At 38.8% G+C, this 19,540-nt stretch overlaps 2 protein-coding genes across 2 annotated transcripts in view; one reads left to right on the top strand and one right to left on the bottom strand.

Moving 5' to 3' along the window:
* The window catches only part of LOC307012617 (uncharacterized protein), a gene marked incomplete at its 5' end in the record, with an annotated part of 24,374 nt that extends 8,964 nt beyond the window's left edge, over positions 1 to 15,410 (bottom strand). The window contains 4 exons of the mRNA XM_079639499.1: positions 2,361 to 2,397; positions 11,718 to 11,810; positions 12,987 to 13,139; positions 15,363 to 15,410. Of these exons, the coding sequence (XP_079495625.1) occupies positions 2,361 to 2,397; positions 11,718 to 11,810; positions 12,987 to 13,139; positions 15,363 to 15,410 (331 nt within the window). The remainder of the gene's footprint in view (positions 1 to 2,360; positions 2,398 to 11,717; positions 11,811 to 12,986; positions 13,140 to 15,362) is intronic.
* Positions 14,838 to 19,540, top strand: ckbb (creatine kinase, brain b). The gene is made up of 8 exons (XM_079584350.1): positions 14,838 to 15,020; positions 15,795 to 15,999; positions 17,419 to 17,573; positions 17,653 to 17,785; positions 17,940 to 18,111; positions 18,652 to 18,775; positions 18,867 to 19,056; positions 19,139 to 19,540. Exons 2-8 carry the CDS (start codon positions 15,807 to 15,809, stop codon positions 19,315 to 19,317), a joined length of 1,146 nt encoding a protein of 381 aa, XP_079440476.1. The 5' UTR covers positions 14,838 to 15,020; positions 15,795 to 15,806; the 3' UTR covers positions 19,318 to 19,540.

Raw genomic sequence — 19,540 nt, 5'->3', positions numbered from 1 at the left:
CTAATGGACTGAATGTACTTTAAGTTGAAAACACACAAAGGTCAATTAATCACTAGACTACAAAGACTAGAAAGACTAGAAAGGAAATGAGCAGGTTGGAAATAAAACTGCAGGAGCCTTAATGAGAGGATGTGATCACACCGGTGTTTACAGTAATGACGTAATAATTACTTATTCCTTTTCTGTTAGGCTATATTTTTACAGCAGATTATATGCCTGACCTGTTACAAGCAGATTTCCTTTCATTAGATCATTATTATGGAATATTCCAGAATAGTGTCTTGTGCCTTTTAATTATGTGTTGTGTCTGCGGGATGAAATTGTTCATGGTGAGATTGGTTTATAAGGAGGACAGGTGGAGGGCAGCCAGAGGACTGTGACACTGTCGCGCTGTACAGCACAGAGCACAGACAGGGAGTGTTCACTTAATCTGTCCCTTGGCTTTCTGTCATATTGTGTTTTCTGAATTTCCCTGCACTTATTCGTTAAAATACCATTTCCTATCCAGATTAAAATGCAGAGTTAATTGTAATTCACATGCGCTCTCTCTCTCTCTCTCTCTCTCTCTCTCTCTCTCTCTCTCTCCTCTCTCTCGTTCTCTCTCTCTCTCTCTCTCTCCTCTCTCTCTCTCTCTCCTCTCTTCTCTCTCTCTCTCTCTCTCTCTCTCTCTCTCTCTCTCTCTCTCTCTCCCTCTCTCTCCCTCTCTCTCTCCCTCTCTCTCTCTCTCTCTCATCCGTTACTAGCTCCAAAATGACGTTTGGAATTAGCAACCGTGGGATGAGATGCATTAGAAATCAGTCCTACACACAAGTACGTTTTAAGGACAAAACTCTGACAAATGGCTTAAAATACAACATTTGAACAAAATCTTGAGGTGTGGTAACCGTAGTATAAACTGAATAATTGACATGGAATAATAATTGACTTGCTCCATTGAATTATTCGAAAATTATAATTCAAATAATAATAATAAATAAATTTCGCGTCGTGGCCGCATTACCACCTTGGGGTTGCTATAATTTGTAAACACTCTGTTTAAGAATTCCAACTCCAACATAGCAACAGTGGGTCAACCAATTGCATGAGTTTGAGGCGTTTATCTATCTGTTTATCTGACCAATGGCAGGCTGGGGGAGTGTTTGGGAAACTTGTTTGAAACCAATAAAAAAGTCCTATTGGTGAGGGTAGTGGCGCAAATTCTGACACACTTTGGTGTTACAGATGTCCACTCAGCTTCTTTTAGGCCAAAAATGGAAACAAGGTATCTCAATCCAGTGTCATACTTATGTGATGATAACAGGATTTATGAATTATGTAAATGTACAAATTATTATTAGACTTTAGCTTGAGAAATATTGCATATTTCATACCTAAGTCACTGCAAAGTATATGCAGATATATTTGCATTAAAAACAGGAAGCCTAAATGCAGAATCGACTAAATGGACAAAACAGACTTCCAGCAGAGGAAACGAAACCGCTTTAACTGCAGTGGCCTGCGAGTCCTCTCAACACAACACAACACAACACAACACAACACAGCACAACCTGTCTGGTGCTAAAGGCTGGAAGATGAGAGATGATGCTGGTGTGGGACCTGCTTCCGCAGTTTTCAGAGACTGTGAAATCCTGAATTGCAATTGACTGAGACACTGAGCCTATTGCCGAGGTAACAGGGCAGCTTTTGAAAAGGGCACTGACAGCTTACTCAATGCAGGCATGGCCACGGGCTGCACATTGCTTTGCAACGGGCCCTGAAGTAGCGAGAGACCTGGCAAGACCCTGCATTCTCTTCACACACTGGCATTTCAGCCAGGAGAGAACAAAGCAAAAGCATTTAACATACAAGTATATATGCATTCTAATGCTGTACTATCAGAACATCAACATATCCTCATTGTTTTTTGCAAGGCCAGGTACAATCCCTTCCTGTGGTTCAGTTTTTTATATAATAATTCCGGAGCTGCGGGTGACCCCAGAGGCATAAGCTCTCTCCACCCCTCCCCATCCATCCACATGCCTCCATTTTGCTGCTGAGCCTGTTCCTCATGAATTAATGAGCCTTGCAGTGCAGCAGTGAGGCCACAATGTGCTGCAATGACTCTCAAGTGTCCTGCCGCAGCCTGACAGCAATTCCGTTATCCTATAAATTCGGTCATACATTTCAATTAACTAACTTGACTCCCCTCCAACATCTCCCTAAGAACTGGCTGAATTGTTATAGAATCGCATCTAACCTTTATCGTTGGACAGAGCAGTTCATTAAAATGCCTCATCTGCTGTTGTGGGTTATTTTACGACTGCGCTTAAAGTGATAGTTCACCTAAAAAATAAATAAAGATTCTGTCATCATTTACTCACCCTCACGTTGTTCCAAACCTGAATGCCTTTCTTTCTTCTGTGGAACATAAAAGAAAATATTTTGAAGAATATTGGTATAGGTTCCCATTGACTTCCATTGTATGGACACATTTTTTTTTATCAATATTAATAATGTTATGATCCACAGAAGAAATAAAGTCATTCAGATTTAGACTGACATGAGGGTGAGTAAATGAAGAGAGAAACTTTCATTTTTGAGAGCACTATATGTCTTTAAAGGGATAGCTAGATCACCCAAAAATGCAAATAGGCCGAGAATGTAAAAGACGTAGCAGATGTGTGGTGATGGAGAGCATTGAATCACGTGAGCGGAAGGGCATACAGGGGGAGGGGCGATATGTCGAGTGTAACGGGATAGTGGCTGCAGTACTTCTCTTGCTTGTCACATTGCTGTTAAACTTTAATGTAATCAGAGTGGCATGGCTGGCAGTGAAAGGCCAGAGACACGCATCAGAGATGGGATAGATAAAATGGTGTAATACAGGAAAAGGAAGAGCAGATGAAAACTGACCCCATGTCTCCTCTTTCACTCTCTCTGTTCCTCTTTAATGCTGACTTGCGTCCAGTGCCTCATTTGAATATTACACGGTTGTTTTGACCTTGAGCTATTCACACTACTCAGGGCTTTCCACTGCCTATCTTTCCTATATTAAGAATTGTGGTTTGCAGTGAAGTGTGTAATTTTATGCAAAACTAATGTCACCAAATGGAAGAGGGAAGAACATTTTATGAAAGATGGAAGAGAATTTGACAATGTTAACATTTCAACAACATATCTTTTCTTATATTTTTCCAAAGCATGTCAAATTAACCATCTCAGTGGCAAGGTTGTATAAGGACACCTTACAGCAACCAACATCTTCATCTGCAGAGGAACAGTGTGTGACAGGACAGCTGTTAAAAAAAGGAGGATAGAGGACAGGTGAATAAAAGTCATAATAGGAGTGTGAGATGCCCAGGTGCATCATGGGAGACTGCAGCACTGCAGTGGTAACTGCAGTAGCTCCTCCTCCTAGTGTCTTACGCACACACACACACACACACACACACAGATTCGCACAAATGCATTCATCATCAGCCTCTCACATTCACAAGGACAGGGAAACATCACAGGAGGAGGAGTTTTAAAGGCACGTGGAACAGGCATGAGTGGACAGCGACACACTCTTAATGTACAAATCCCCCATGCAGACTAGTAGATGAGATGTTAAATCATTCATAACTCAAGGCAGGCTGCGCTTAATTGCTGTTACTATCTTTGCTCTGAAGAAAAAAAGCCTGTCCTGCAGTGTATCGAGCCATTCAGCAAATAGAGCTATCAGACATAAAACAGAATGGAAAAATAGAGCCTTTAGCTCCGTTCCAAAACCTAGAGAGCATTTTAAGACAGCACTGTGACAACCTCAGTGAACGGTGGACAGAGACATAAGAAATGTACTTCATTCAGTACTGAAAAGTATTAATAAAAACAGTTCAATGTAATTAAAATGCCGTATACTTGTTACTGCATGTCAATACCAAACTCTAGTTGTGTCGCATATGACGCACTATACACTATAGACTTATACACTATGTACTTATGCACTACATACTCAACTGTGTAGTGTATGAATTTGATCAACATCAGAGTCTGATAACTCACAATAAGTGTGTGCGTGTGTGTGTATGTGTGTGTTTTCTCTACTCACTGCTCCTAATGCGTGTGCAATGGATTAAATGCAGGGGACAAATTCCGAGTTCCCATGTGTAATAGGCATTAAGGCCGCTCACCAAGCTTTGCCGTACACATAGAGCAGTATGTAGCTCACAGTTTAAGATGTGAGAGTGCTTGTAGGTGGGAAAGAGTGAAACATTCAATCTTTCAGACATTCAAGTCACCTCTCCTCCTCTGCCCCAGTTCCTACCCTGCCTCCTCACGGCCTTTAATCTAGAGCTGAGAGCATGCAGGAACAAACTCTTATAAAAGAGCATAATTACAGTCAGCAGACAATTGATCCCCATGTCCCTGAGTGCACATAAACACTTTAGCAAGCCTTTTTCAATGCATCTTGTCAACGGCGCTTTGAAATCCTCTGCATTTCCCATGGCTGTGTGGCAGACACAGGTGTCAGATGAGAGAGCTTTGATGAGCATCTTGCTTCGAGAGGAACACAGGACGGCATTGTTACACGGCCTGTTGATATGGGCATGAAAGCCATGGTACTGTGTTTCCGTGTGTTAAAGTGATGTCAACAGGGGCAGCGGGGGATACAGAGGTCTCAGAAAACCAAATGCAAGCCAAACCAATACACTTGATCAACATTGTTTGAACAGATAGAAATGACTATTCATTTTGCCGTAAATCATGATCATAACCCCATCAAGTTGCTGCATTACAATGAATTAAGCCATGGCTGGGATGACAATTTAAGTGTGGATGTTAAACAATAATTGAAGGGTCTGGAAAAAGGCCCACTTTTGCCAGTCAAAAACAGATTAATATTAATGAACTAAGAAACCATTTTAAAGGGTGTGTCAGCAGGTACAGTGCCAATATGAGATGAGGTCAATATAAATGACAATAGTTTGGGTTTTTATTCAAAAAGTTGCATTCAGCACAGATGCATTAAATTGGATCAAAAGTGACAGTAAAGACTCATTATATTGCTACAAAATATTTATATTTCAAATAAATGCTGTTCTTTTGAACTTTCAAATAAAGCAGCCTTTGTTGAGCATACACGACTCCTCTAAAAAACATCTTACCAACCCCAAACTTTTGAACAGTAGTGTAAGTCAAGTGAAGGTTTTAATTAGATTGTTTTAATCGAGACAGGATGTAATTCACACAGGCTGTGAAAATAAATGAAGGTGCACAGGACAGCCAATCAAGTCTTGTATTTTAATAGGATGATTTTTAAGAAGAAGGTGCTTATGACAGTGATGGATTCTGGGTAATAAATGCCCTAGAATCTGTTAAACAAGGAGACATAGATTGAAGACATGAAGGGAATGAAATTAAAGGGAGGTGTATGTGATGATGAGTTCTGCCTTCCAAAAGATACAGGGGAACAGCTTATGGCATAATACATGATTATATAAATGACAATTTCAACAGTATCATAATATTTTGGGACTGTTTGCATGTTATGCTGAAAGTAGGTTTTATTTGCTGTTAGCATTTTAGCATTCCCTGGGTTGATTGTTTGGCAAAGAGCTCTGAGCTCTTTCAGTAGAGAGATGAAGGACACTGGCATTAAACATGATTACATAAAACGCTTATGGATGTGAAATTCACTGCATGATGGGATGAGAGAGGGAAATGGGGACAAAGACAGAGTAAGAGATAAAGGCAAGCTTTACACTGCACGTCCACTGATGTGGAAGAAACCCGCTCGATAACGCCCAACAAAACCCCAGAGATGTGCCACCAGTGAGGTTGTCTTCAGGATGGTCTGATGTCTTGCATTATTCTGCTTTTGGAAATGCACCAATATCAAAATTCTAGCTATAATTATATTCATTTTATGGTCAGTAACGGATAATTGGCCGATATTACAATTCCATATACTATTGTCTAAATAAATGAAAAATAAAGCTACTTTTTAATTAACCAAATTTTTACTTCTAAAACATTTTACTTATTACAAAAGTGCATATTATATTTCTTTACTCCCTATATATCTATAAAAATCAATCAATCATCAATCATCATGGCAAAAATGGCAATAATACTCGCAGTAGCTCCAGTAACATTATAGCAGCGGCTGTCTCCAGTTCTGAACGCCGTGATTGGGGCTTTTGTTCGAAATCCATAAATGCACACAGAAACAAAACTGTGAATCAGATTGCAAAGTCCCTATAAACAAAAATATCAGAATCTGATCAAATTAGTGCATGTAAACATACCTACTGAATACTAAAAATTTCCTTTGCATTTCCATTCCTTTTCTTTGTAAATGCGCAAGGCTAGACGGACGTGTTTGACTGTTGTGTTCATGTCTCGCATCTTATACAGCGTCTCACGCAGAAAACGGCGTTCTAAAAACACAGCGCTCAAGTTAAAAGAAGTTTAACTTAAAAAAAAAACGTGCCTTGACACCTTGTGCTTTCCACTGTACGCGTATCGTGTTTTTTAGACGCAAAGATGCACAAAGACGCGTGTTGAATAGCCCTGAATGGGAGGAAAAAACTCAATGTCCGTCTAGCGTGTTTCATAGAAAATACTGGAAAATACTGAGGAAAAAAAAGAGCGTTCTGTTGAATCCTGTTTCTCCTGTTTAGTTGCTTCTGGAGTGTCCGAGTCATGCGCTGTAAAGGCACAGCCCTCTTCTGGAAAGGGGGGGAGGGAGCAGCAGCTAATTTGCATTTAAAGAGACACACACAAAAACAGGTATTCATTTAGATTTTTCCTAAAGATTATATTTAACAGTGTTAAAATAAGGGAGATGACCATGAACAAATAAATATCTGATCCAATAACCAATATATAATAATAAATCTCTAATATCAGCCAATCACCGATATGGTACTAATCTTGTGCATCCCTCCTTGCCTCTCATTTGCATTAAGTTGCAACGACCAACAACATTTCAGTCTTTTACAACTGTCAGGAAACTCCTCCAAAACAGAAGTGAATCCATCTGAGTAGGGCAAATCAACACAACCAAGCCAAAAAGATTCTATATGACATGCATGAATGAATCGGTTAAATGTGGCATTTTCCACCATTAAGCTGTACGGTTGGCTGGGAGACTGCGTGGGCATCCAGTCAGTGCAGAGGCTGGGAACGATGCCTTCACTCATAATTACCCACTCCACACAGCCTGCTGCGTCCTCTCAGCTAATCTGAGAGGTGAAAAGACCGCCATGACATCATCACCACTTTTGTTCTCATGGCAACAATGGAGGCAATGTTTCATTAATACAGTAGCCATGGCGTTCATATGCAAATGAGTGTCTGTGAATGAACGTCCAGCAGGTGGAAACGGGAGGGAGAGCTATTCTGCACTCGTCTAATGATAGCTCGTCTGCAGGAGACAGTGAGAACCACGAGGACATGTAGGACACAGGCACAAGGTCCAATTTGGTCTCTTAGCACAGAAATCGATTTCAGCGCAGAGCACGCCACGGAGGGGAAAATAACTCTGCAGTCTTGACGAGGACACACAGCCGCAGGGCAAGCCGAACGAGGCGCAGACAGATGAAGGTGACTGGGTTTTTCCCTCTCCATCGTTCTCTCTAATAGGTGGTTTTGAGGAACAGGAGTTGAATGCATAAACTCTACTGTTGAGAGAGTGTTTAAAGATGCATTAAAGGAGAAATGAGCCTTTCCCTTTCACCCACTCCAGATCAGACAAAGCCTCAGGAGATGGAGGAGGGGGAAAGAGGGAGACGAGAGAGAGAGAGAGAAGGATAGAGAAATATAGAGGAAAAATGCCAGAACGCAAACATTACAGCCATTAAAGAATATAACGAAACAGAACAGAATAGAATTAGCCAGCAATACAGATAAATCCATAATTATTTTCATGTTATAGCTAATAAGTAAATGGCAGATTCCATAGTATTTTGCACAAATTAATTAAAAAAATAAACCTAACATTTTTAATTAAAACTAAAATCAATCATTTAAAAAAAATTATTTAGGCATCACAACATTAAAATGTACAGTATGAATATTCATTTTGAGATTTGCGTTGTTAAATAAAATAATGTCTTTATTTTAGGATTTATTAGTAACACTTTACAAAAGGTTCCATTTGTTAACATGAACTCACAATGAAAAATACTTCTAAAGCATTTATCAATCTTAATAATAATTATAATGTAAGTGCGCGCCTTCCAAATCGCTGGTTCGAATCCCGCTCAGAGCGGGTCAAGTAGAACCGGTTACATTAATAATTGATTGAAATACAATATTGAATATAATATTGAATACATAATACAATATTGAAATCACTTGTGCTGAGTCTCCTGGACATTTTTTTTGTGATGAACACAGTAACTACCCATGTATATCGATTCAAAACGTTCACTTATTACGGCTTGAGATGAGTCCTGCTGTATGTAATGCCAGAACAAAATGCTACACCATCGAGCAGCAAGTCATCTGAGCGGTCATGCAGCATCACATGAATGCCTCCACACGTGACCAGCAGAAGAGAGAGGGAGGGAGAGTGAGACAGCAGACCACACCCACCCCACTCCAGCCAAAATTGAAGATAATATTTCACATCTCGCAGCAAAACACGATCAGTGTGATTGATTTGGATTTGGGGGAGAGCGGTTGCTCCCTTTCATCAGTGCATAAATCTGCTACAGACATGATATACTCGGATACACGCTCCCGCTGCATAGCACCAGCACATCACTGTGACGTTGCATACTGTGTGACTCAGTGAGAAAGAGTGTGTGTTATGTCAGTTATTTAGACAATATGGGAGTGTTATGCAATGCAGAGCGTTTGTTGCTTGCTCCATCCCATCTGCAGCTGAGAGCTGTTTTCCAGCGAGTCAGCTAAGTGCGGTTCACTACATCAAGCAAAACACAACTTTCTTTAGCACTAAACAGCGTACATGGTATGGACTCGGGAATGGGATCCATTACTGCAGAGCTCTTCACAAGCACTAAGCTTAATCCCTCTCAAGCATGATGCAAAATGTCTGAAAGTCCTAGATTTGCTTGAGATCCATTATAAGAGGCTCTTTCGAGTGCTTAATGGTTTCATATGCGAGAGACCAACACCCAGTAAAGCAGGCTGTGGCACGGTACTTTAATCAGTCCCATCTGCTTTTATCATTAACAAGTTTTATCTCTAATACTAATAAATTAATAGTATTTTCAAAAATATGCACCATGGATGCACCAACATTAAAGTGCTGGCGATACGATAAGACACATAGTACTTTCATGCTACGGTCGATTACTAACAAATGACCAAGACTAAAATTCTAAAAATCAATCGTTTAAAAGGATAAAGGGATCACAACATTATAATGTACAGTACGAAAATGTTATATTCTTTTTGAGGTTTGCTAACTATTATCTTTAACAGTATTATTACATTATTAGAGTTTTTAAAGATTAACTTTAAGTGATTGTTAGATGGCGGCAAAGGCAATTTACGTGTAAAAATATAGGGAATGACAGTGCACAATAATCCAATATCGATTATATCAATAAATGAAAGGATTCCAACGTGATGACGTAATGCGTTGAGCATCTCAGAGATGGTACAAGACGGGCATTTGTGGTCAAAAAGTATATTATTTTATTTTTAGAAAATGACCGATTGTTTCGCTATATTTCTAGGCTGGGATTGTGTAGCGCCCGTTGAAGCTGCATTGAGCTTCAAACCATTGGTTGCCATTCAAAAACCTTAATTTATTTTCGACTGAAGAAAGAAAGACATGGACATCTTGGATGACATGGGGGTGAGTAAATGATCAGGACATTTTTATTTGAAAGTGAACTAATCCTTTAAAATATCGCTAATATTGGGTGATAAACGGTATGGAACCGATATATATTGTGCATCCCTAACATGAGATGAAGACTCCAATCATATCCGTAGGCTAATTAAAGCTGTTTTATTTGACAAGGAATATGTTTTTACATGGGGGCTGCCAGTTTGAGACATAAACATTTTATACATTTACTTTTTTTGTGACACATGTCGTGGAAATATTTAATACGAATATAACTTACATCTGACTTCTTCACCACGGACAATTTAAGCAACTTCCAGTTGTTAAAAATAATAACTAACTTCTCTCAAGGTAATTCCCTGAATACTTACTATACAATACAATACTTTCCTGAAGTAAGGTGACAGCGTCCCATCAAGGAGCTACTATACCTCAGTCACACTTGAGTAAAAAATCTATGTCACTCAAGTCTTCTTCACTGTGATTTGTTCTGGTGATTGGTTTGTAATGATCTAAGCTAATCATATGACTGTTAGTTCTACTGTGTTAAGCACTTTTTGGTTAAGTATATATGGCCTTTGACCTGAGCATCCTTAATCTGCATTTCTCTGTATTTAATGTTGAAAATACCCATGACATCAAATATTTCTATCACACACATCTACTGTCGATTACCAAATAAGTTTGTTCCTCAATTTGTAAAAACGATGGAAGCCCACTGGAAGCCCATGCGTTGGTAAATCATAAAAAGTCTGAATTATGAAATAATTGAGATAGAAATTCAAAATTATGAGATAATTATTACGTCAACATTATGACAACAAACCAAACTATGAGATAAAAGAACAAAATTGTATAAAAAAGTCAGAATTGTGAGACAAGACATTTCAACGTTGTCAAAATTATGATTTACCAAAGCATTATTTTTCTCTCTTATGTGGTGGAAATTAGCTTCCATAAAAAAACAGACAAAAACTTCAATTGTTTAGACTCCTATTCATAACTTTTAAATACTGTGAATATAGCTTATTTTGCATTTAATATAATCATGCATTTAGTTTAAATATTCCTTCAAGATCTCACCAAATAAGTGTTAACCATCGTGCAAAGCCTTTAAATAGCCATACCCTATACCTCCAGTTTTGAAACAAACCCCAAGATGCAGTTCACAGTAACCCCATTAACAGTTAAGTGCTGAACTCTACAGCTTCAGTCTCTCAGCTGAATACACTGTTGTTTGGCATAGAGACTGAAGGGCAGGCTCTCCACTCATGGATGGGCTCTGTCACTGCAGGAGGGACAGCGGTCTAGATTTATTATTCAAGATAATTGAGCTTGTATGAAAGCCGATGCCGACCTAAATTCATTTGACTGGTTAAAATTTAAATGGCCTCTACCATTGCCAGCCCCTGTGACCACAATAGGCCGAGAGCAAAGGCAAAGCAGCCAATCTTTACTGGCCATTGAATGGACGAGCTGGAAAATTGGTTGCGTCAAGCTGTTTGCATACAATAGCACCTGCCATTTTGTTCGAAAGATTTGGGCATTCTGCCAGTTGTACAGTTGTTTTCCAGTATTATATTACATCATGCACTAGTTCTGTGAATCTTCATTATTTTTTTCTTTATCCATTTAAAGTGTCTTTTTATTGTTCAAAGTATTTCAGCTTGACAGAAGTCTCTAAAAGTGCTTTACTCTAATTAATGCGACTAAAAATGTGATATGAATGAGCATTTCTAGTGCAACTCTTCCAAATGTGGCTCTAAGTCAACCACTTTACAAGACACAACGCTCATTGGTTCAAAAACTGTCTGAGTAGTGCTGTTGGATTGGACAGTATAGAACAGATGTCTGCTGATTGGTCAATGTAAGTGTCAGTCAGGGGTGTTTAAAGGCAGATGAGCTGCAATAGATATATTTAATCTACCTGGCTGGGATGTGTCAGGCGCAAGCAAGGAAAACAGCCAAGCTGAGGAATCCGGTTGACCTTCAGCTCAATGTCACTGCACTCGTGAGCTTTCTGGAGAAACAGGCAAAACAAAACTTAAACCTGAACAATGAAGGTGATTTGCAATGAATGATGTGCTATGTTGACTTATCATGGGGAGTTCTGCGAATTTACTGGTAGCCTGCATGCAAAACATTATGCAAAACAGTCTTTGATAAAAGCCTCACCTTCAACATTCCAGAAATGCTTATTAAGTTACTCTTAAAATTAAATTAAGATTATCAAATATTTTATACAACATAAAAATGTGTCTTTAATTTGTCCTTGTTGATTAAAATGATAAAATTTATTTTTGAAAAATCTTACCAACCCCACACTTTTGAATGATAGTACATATAAGCTAAGCAGAAATGTGCGGTTTTATTAAAAATCTCCTTCCAGAAGAATTTTGAATGTAAAATAGATTTGAATACATTTGAATAATTTTTAGCTTCATGTCTGCGATCACTAAATAGTGCTGATCTGGCCTCTCCACCGTGCTTGAGAGAGGTGACTGAGGAGAAGGGGAGAAAGAAAGGATTAAATGCTTTCAAGAGCTATGCAAATGAGACATTTGATTAGAGGGAAGGGGTGATTTTGACAGCTCCCTGTCAGGAGGGCTTGACAGTCAGGCAACATGGCTGTGAAGGGGGAGACTGTAGGCTGTTAGCCTTCTGTGTAGGATAAAATAATCTGAGAAAGGACTTCATTATTCGACGTGTGCTTTGTGAGCTTCTTTCAGTGACAATATGTATGATGTGCTGCTACAGCTGCTCCTTTGTCCTGCTTTAGTATACACAAAGTGTTGTTTTCATCCAACAGTATTCTGCCCGAGGCATTGTACCTTATAAACAAGGAAGCTAAAGGCTAAATATTCTGACGTAGACTCTCTATGACATCAACACTCTCAGCGTTTGTCTCACCCTGTCAAAGTGTGATTGCTGCGCACTACTTTGCAGTCCCTGAACCGGGGAGGAAAAACAACAGGGTTGAGGGGGAAAACACTGCCACCATGAATACTCATCAGACGCAGCCTTGGGCTTCATTCTGAGACACGTTCTCTTTCTCAAATCAAACATTTGTATTTTTCTAGAAGAGTTTAAATGTATATAACAAATATTTCAAAGTGAAAACTGCCTTCTCTTGCAAGCATACCAGTTGTTATGCTAATGCTAATGCTAGTTCAAATCATTAAATGTTTAGGCCTACCTTCAGTGAGGCAGTCAATAACAAAAAAGGGGTGTGGTCAGGATGGGCATTCTGGGATCCTAGAGAGAAACAGAAAGATATTAAGCGTGACAGAAATGGCAGTATGTGATTTCTGACAAAGCAAGAGGTAGAGGCGGCACAAACCGCACTGAACTACAGTAGAAGTCATGAACTGAGGAGATGGCATTATCTTCTCAGCATGAATGTCTCTGCATGAGCCCACAGTTAAGCTCCTAGGTGAGCTTACTGTACACAGGAGACTATAGTTAACTCTAGCAAAACATAACTCACAAAGGGAACAAGCTCACAGTTACAGGACCAATATATAATTTCCTTTATACCAGGTGGCCCCTTAAAATCCAGGAAACCCTGAAGGCTCTCATTAGTAATATACATGTATAGAGAAGACTGAAGTAAGGTCTGTCTAAAACAAGCAGTAAATGTCCAAATATTGGTAGTATATTTATGTCAAATCCTTCCACAATATGACAGCTATAGGGTAGATAATACCGTTCAAAAGTTTGGGGTGGGTACGAGTTTTTAATGTTTTTGAAAAAGGTCTCATCAAGGCTAAATTATTCTATCAAAAATACAGTAAAACCATTAATATTGTAAAATATTATTATAATTTAAAATAACAATTGTAATATATTTTAAAATGTTATTTATTCCTGTGATGGCAAAGCTGAAATTTCCGCATCATTACTTCAGTCGTCAGTGTCACATGATCCTTCAGAAATCATGCTCATTTTGGTGCATAAGAAACATTTCTGATTATTATCATGTCAATGCTAAAAAAACGCACTAAATACATATGTTACCAAAAGTAAACAGGCTTGCTTGCACCATAAATGGCCTTTCGTAATACTAATGAATGCATTCATTTGACAAGTGACGCCAAATATACGACTGCCATATTTTTGGACACCAGAATTTACATAAATTAAGTCTCAACATTTAAGGTCTCATTACTATTAAATGCCTGGGAACAAAAGGCCATAGTGAATAAAAATAATAATAATAAAGCACAGGGGAATTAACATTGTATTGTGTTACTGAAATATTTGATTGAGGGTTTAGTTTACACTGAAATCTGAAGCACAGCAGATTGATGACTTTGTTCAGAGACTAAAGCATTTTATTATTTCATATTTCATATTTATTTTTATACAGATAATGCCATAAATGTATCATGTAACACCTAAATTACACCTCAACATTTAAGGTCTCATTACTATTAAATGCCTGGGAACAAAAGGCCATAGTGAATAAAAATAATAATAATAAAGCACAGGGGAATTAACATTGTATTGTGTTACTGAAAGATTTGATTGAGGGTTTAGTTTACACTGAAATCTGAAGCACAGCAGATTGATGACTTTGTTCAGAGACTAAAGCATTTTATTATTTCATATTTCATATTTATTTTTATACAGATAATGCCATAAATGTATCATGTAACACCTAAATTAAAAGCAAGGGTTTAATGGAGACAGAAAAATAAGCACTTGCACAAACAATGCTTCACAGTGCAATATACATGATGAGAACATTAAAACCAGTAGTTAATGCTTAACAAAATGTATTTCCTGTGAAAACAAAACCACATCCACACTACATCAGGGTGGTGCATTTGCGTGATATTTAAAGAGCTAAGCAAACATGAACAGATATATTTATTGTGCAATACATTATCCATCCAGCACAAAACAAAACATTTGAGAGTCTTGATGAATAATGCATGTGAACGAATTCCACATTGTTTAAATTTGTTGTCAATCATGACAAGGAGAACCGTCAAGGAAAAACATCATGTGATCAATGCAAGCAAATAGTGGATGTTGTGGAGGTGATGCGACGCCCTGTCCAATAGAATGAATGGACTCAAATAGCGTCCAATCAGAGGAGAGCTTGAGCTCGATATAAAAACCTCACAAAGCCGATTATTTCTGGACACCATTAGCAGTCTTTGTGTGGGTTCTGGTGGACTTTAGGAAGGATTAACTCCGCTTTCCCAAAGAAAATCAGTATAAGGTATGGTTTTTGTTTAAAATCATTAAAACAAGCCTTTATTGTTCTAATAATTAAAAGTTGTGATGTGATAACGCTGCAAAGTCAATTTACAAAAACATATATTTGTGAGCTATGTTAATAATTGAAGTATGATCACGAATGCATCAATATCAAGACTTAAAACGTGCATTCAAGCTCTGTTGGCAATTTGCAATTCGCTGTTGATATTTACCTAAAGGATTTAAATGTGTAGGAAGCCCAGTAATGTCAATACAAAGGCATTTAAACGCTTTAAATCTGTTGGTGAAGAGAACACGGATATGTGCAAGATATGGTGCTTTTGTCCCAAACATCAGCAACGACCTTGCAGTCAGCCTCCTTTTCTGCAAGGTCTTTGGAGACGTTGCGCATTACGCATTCGTATGCTTCAAAGAATAATAAATGTTTCCCATACAAGAGTTTCGTAATGCACAGTAGGCATTACATAACATTCAAAAACTGCATGCATTTGAACGCATTTTTATAATGAGGCGTCAATTATTGGACGCGCACTCGACATTCCATCATATTTACTGCCCGCGTGACATGACACATCACCGAACACCATATCGTCATACCACGACCGTTTGTTGCTGTAACGGTTTAAACGAATATAAACAAATTCTCCTGTTTTAGAAAATGCGCTTTAATGCTGTAACGTCATTATTAATGCAGCTGAGGGGCTGGCTTTGTTCTCGTTTTTTAATCCGATTTAAATTCGCCTTTAACATCCTTGTTTCCAAATATTTGCACCAGGTAGACGCAACCATGCCTTTCGGTAACACTCACAATCAGCTGAAGATGAATTACTCCGCCGAGCAGGAGTTTCCCGACCTCAGCAAGCACAACAACCACATGGCGAAGGTTCTGACGCCCGACATGTACGCTAGCCTTCGGGACAAACAAACCCCCAGCGGATTTACCGTGGATGACGTCATTCAAACCGGAGTTGACAACCCAGGTAACGTTAAATGGCCTGTCTTCAAGATGGAAAAGTGCCCGTATTTCTACCGGCGCTCCGGTGTATGGTGGTGCTCATGTTAAAGTATTTATGACTCGATGTAAATTCCCCCTGCTTTTAGTCCGTGTGTTTGCCTTAAGCTTGTCTATATGCTGAGCTGAATGTCAAGAAACCTGTAAGTTACTTTTAGCAAAATGCACTTACATTTTTTTTTTCTGTCCCTACTGGAAGAAGTGACCAAAGATTTTGATGACTCATCCTGCACTACACTATTTTTAACCAATCAAATGTAACGTTACTCTAGTTGGGCCATGTCCTTCCCCAATACTGCCTGAACCCAATTACTAGCACGTTTTTGTTTTAATTGCCATATCACAAAAAAATATTTAAAAATCTAACGTTATATGAATGGACTCAGTAGTAACGTTACACATATAACTAGGAGTGAAAAGTACCAATTATTAAAATGTATATCTTGACAAACTTCTCATACTTCAACAAAATATATTTAAATGGCTGCAGCACAGGCTTACCATCTTAAGCTCTTGAGTTTTTTATTTTTGTTTTTTGTTTTTTTGGAAGATAAAATGGTTTGGGTATTGAGCAAGATAAAGCAGACTGGGTTATAATAATAATTTGGTGGATCCCTAAACACTATTTGCTATATATATATTATATTACATAATATAATATATAGCAAATAGTGTTTTGGGATCCACCAAATTATTATTAATATAAAATATTAATCATATTTATATGAATTATGTATTAATATAAATAACAGCAGTCATCCTCATGTGATAATTATCTAGCTTATTCATAAGACCTCACCAATAATCTTAGACTATTAAGATAATTTAAAATGTTGCACAAATGACAATAGTAACTTTTATTATTGTTTATTAATAGTACTTTTTTATTGTTGTAGTCTGATCATTTGTGTCATATTGGTACAAAAACGACCTTGAATATTATTTCTGAATATCTGTACTTGAGTAACCAGGACTCTGGGGAAGCCTCCTTGGGCTTGACCCTGATAGACCCATTCAAAGCATTCTTGGGCCTGATATGTCCAAAACGAACAGGGAATGTACAAACATATGCACCCTTTGCATAGTGCTGCTTGCTGTTGTAAACCTGGTGGCTAGCTAGTGCACTTCAGTATAAGCATTTTCATGCATTTGACTCATAATTGCCAACATAAGGTTATATGTGAAGTCCAACAAAGGAAGGGTTGTTTAATCTCATGATTGCTGCAAGGCCCTCCGTGCGATAACAAACATGAGGTGTGGCTATATTTAGCTGTCGCCCAATCTGTTTGCCGTCAATGTTAAACAAATGTCCAAAACATTCTTTTTGTCACTACAACAAATGATTAAAGTCCAGGATTTGTCTGACTGCTGATCTGTTGTGTTCCAGGGCATCCTTTCATCATGACGGTGGGCTGCGTTGCCGGAGACGAGGAGACGTACGAGGTGTTCAAAGATCTTCTGGATCCCATCATTGAGGACCGTCATGGTGGATATAAACCCACAGACAAACATAAGACTGACCTGAACCCAGACAACCTCCAGGTACTCTCCGTCTAGTGCATCTAATTGGGTTTAACGTTTCAAAATAGTCTGCTGCTAATTTTAGTCGTGATTTTAATAGGGTGGAGACGACCTTGACCCCAACTACGTTCTGAGCTCCAGAGTGCGGACCGGCAGGAGCATCCGTGGTTTCTGCCTCCCTCCTCACTGCAGCCGCGGGGAGAGACGCGGCATCGAGAGCATGTCCGTCGAGGGTGAGCTCGCCTAGCCGTCTGTTTGCATAGGATGTACTTGATTCACGATTGGTCGCTCGTCTAGAGGAGTGGGCGGAGACAGAAGTGATTCAAGCATCCACTCTGTTATGCCGTAGGTCTGTTGTGATGTATTTTTTTTATTTTTTTTTCACAGCTTTGGGAGTCCTTGATGGCGATCTTAACGGAAAGTATTATGCCCTCAAGGACATGACGGATGATGAGCAGCAGCAGCTGATTGATGACCACTTCCTGTTTGATAAGCCTGTGTCCCCACTGCTGCTGGCCTCTGGGATGGCCCGTGACTGGCCCGATGGCAGAGGGATCTGGTGAGTGAACCAGCTTTTGGGTTCATTGCTCCTCTCAATTTTGGGTTCAAGGACTTTGTCCCAACTTACTAAATAGATCCATGTAGGTGCGATCATAACAAATAATAATCTAAAAAAAAGTATTTATTTATAATAGTAATAAAGTTTGTAATTCCAACTGGCTATGAACAATAGCCATGTTGGTGCTGATATATTTTATAGTTCTTTTATATTTATATATATATATATATATATATATATATATATAATATATAAACTATACACTCGTTACAAAATGGATTAATTTAGATGTCAGCTTAACTAATTATATATCAATTGTTTTTTTGTACCCTGTATAAATATTATTTGGTTTGGGTATCATTTTTATATATATATATATATATATATATATATAATTAAATGAATAATGAATGAATAATTACATTTTTTTTTTTCTCCAAAATTAACCATCTTGGAGCTGATATATTGTATTTTATTTTAAATGTGATGTATTTTTTTTATTATATATACATTTATAATTTATTTTCTTAATGCTTTTAGGCACAACGACAATAAGACATTCCTTGTCTGGGTGAATGAGGAAGACCATCTTCGTGTCATCTCCATGCAGAAAGGAGGCAACATGAAGGAAGTCTTCAATCGCTTCTGCACTGGCCTCACAAAGGTGTGTTTTTGTTTTTACTGGTCACTTTAGTAACCCTTCCTGTGACTCCAATGTTGGCAGACTTTTCAATCTTAATCCGCTTGTTTTGCAGATTGAGGAATTGTTCAAAGAGAAGGGCCATGAGTTCATGTGGAACGAGCACTTGGGCTACGTCCTAACCTGCCCCTCCAACCTGGGCACAGGGTTGCGTGGTGGCGTTCATGTCAAACTTCCCAACGTCAGTAAGCATGAGAAATTCGGTGAGATCCTCAAGCGACTGAGGCTCCAAAAGCGTGGAACAGGTATGCATTCACCTGAGCCATACAATCCTGTATTACCTGTACAGAATGTCATCTCCAACACTAACCTTGCTCTCTTCAACAGGTGGCGTGGACACAGCTGCAGTAGGTGGTGTCTTTGACATCTCCAACGCTGACCGTTTGGGCTTCTCTGAGGTAGAGCTGGTTCAGATGGTGGTGGATGGAGTTAAGCTGCTTGTAGAGATGGAGAAACGCCTGGAGTCAGGCCAGTCGATCGATGACCTCATGCCTGCGCAGAAGTGAACACTTCGTGACTCCTAACTTAACTCCTTCCCTGCCTCCACCAGTCCTCCCTTCCTCCAGTACCAATAATCTTAACCACATCAAGGAACATACACTCCACCCAAACGGTAGTGGCACTAAAGTTAGACGAGTCTTCCATCAGTGTGAAGGATTTTGTATCTCAAACGTCCTGCAATGTTGAAGATGGAGTTTAACACCAGAAATAAAGTCTCTTTGGCCCATG

Source organism: Phoxinus phoxinus (genome assembly GCF_949152265.1).
Source record: "Phoxinus phoxinus genome assembly, chromosome: 16".
NCBI lineage: Eukaryota > Metazoa > Chordata > Actinopteri > Cypriniformes > Leuciscidae > Phoxinus > Phoxinus phoxinus.
Note: the sequence above shows the minus strand (reverse complement) of the source record. Positions and strands in the feature narration are given on the sequence as shown.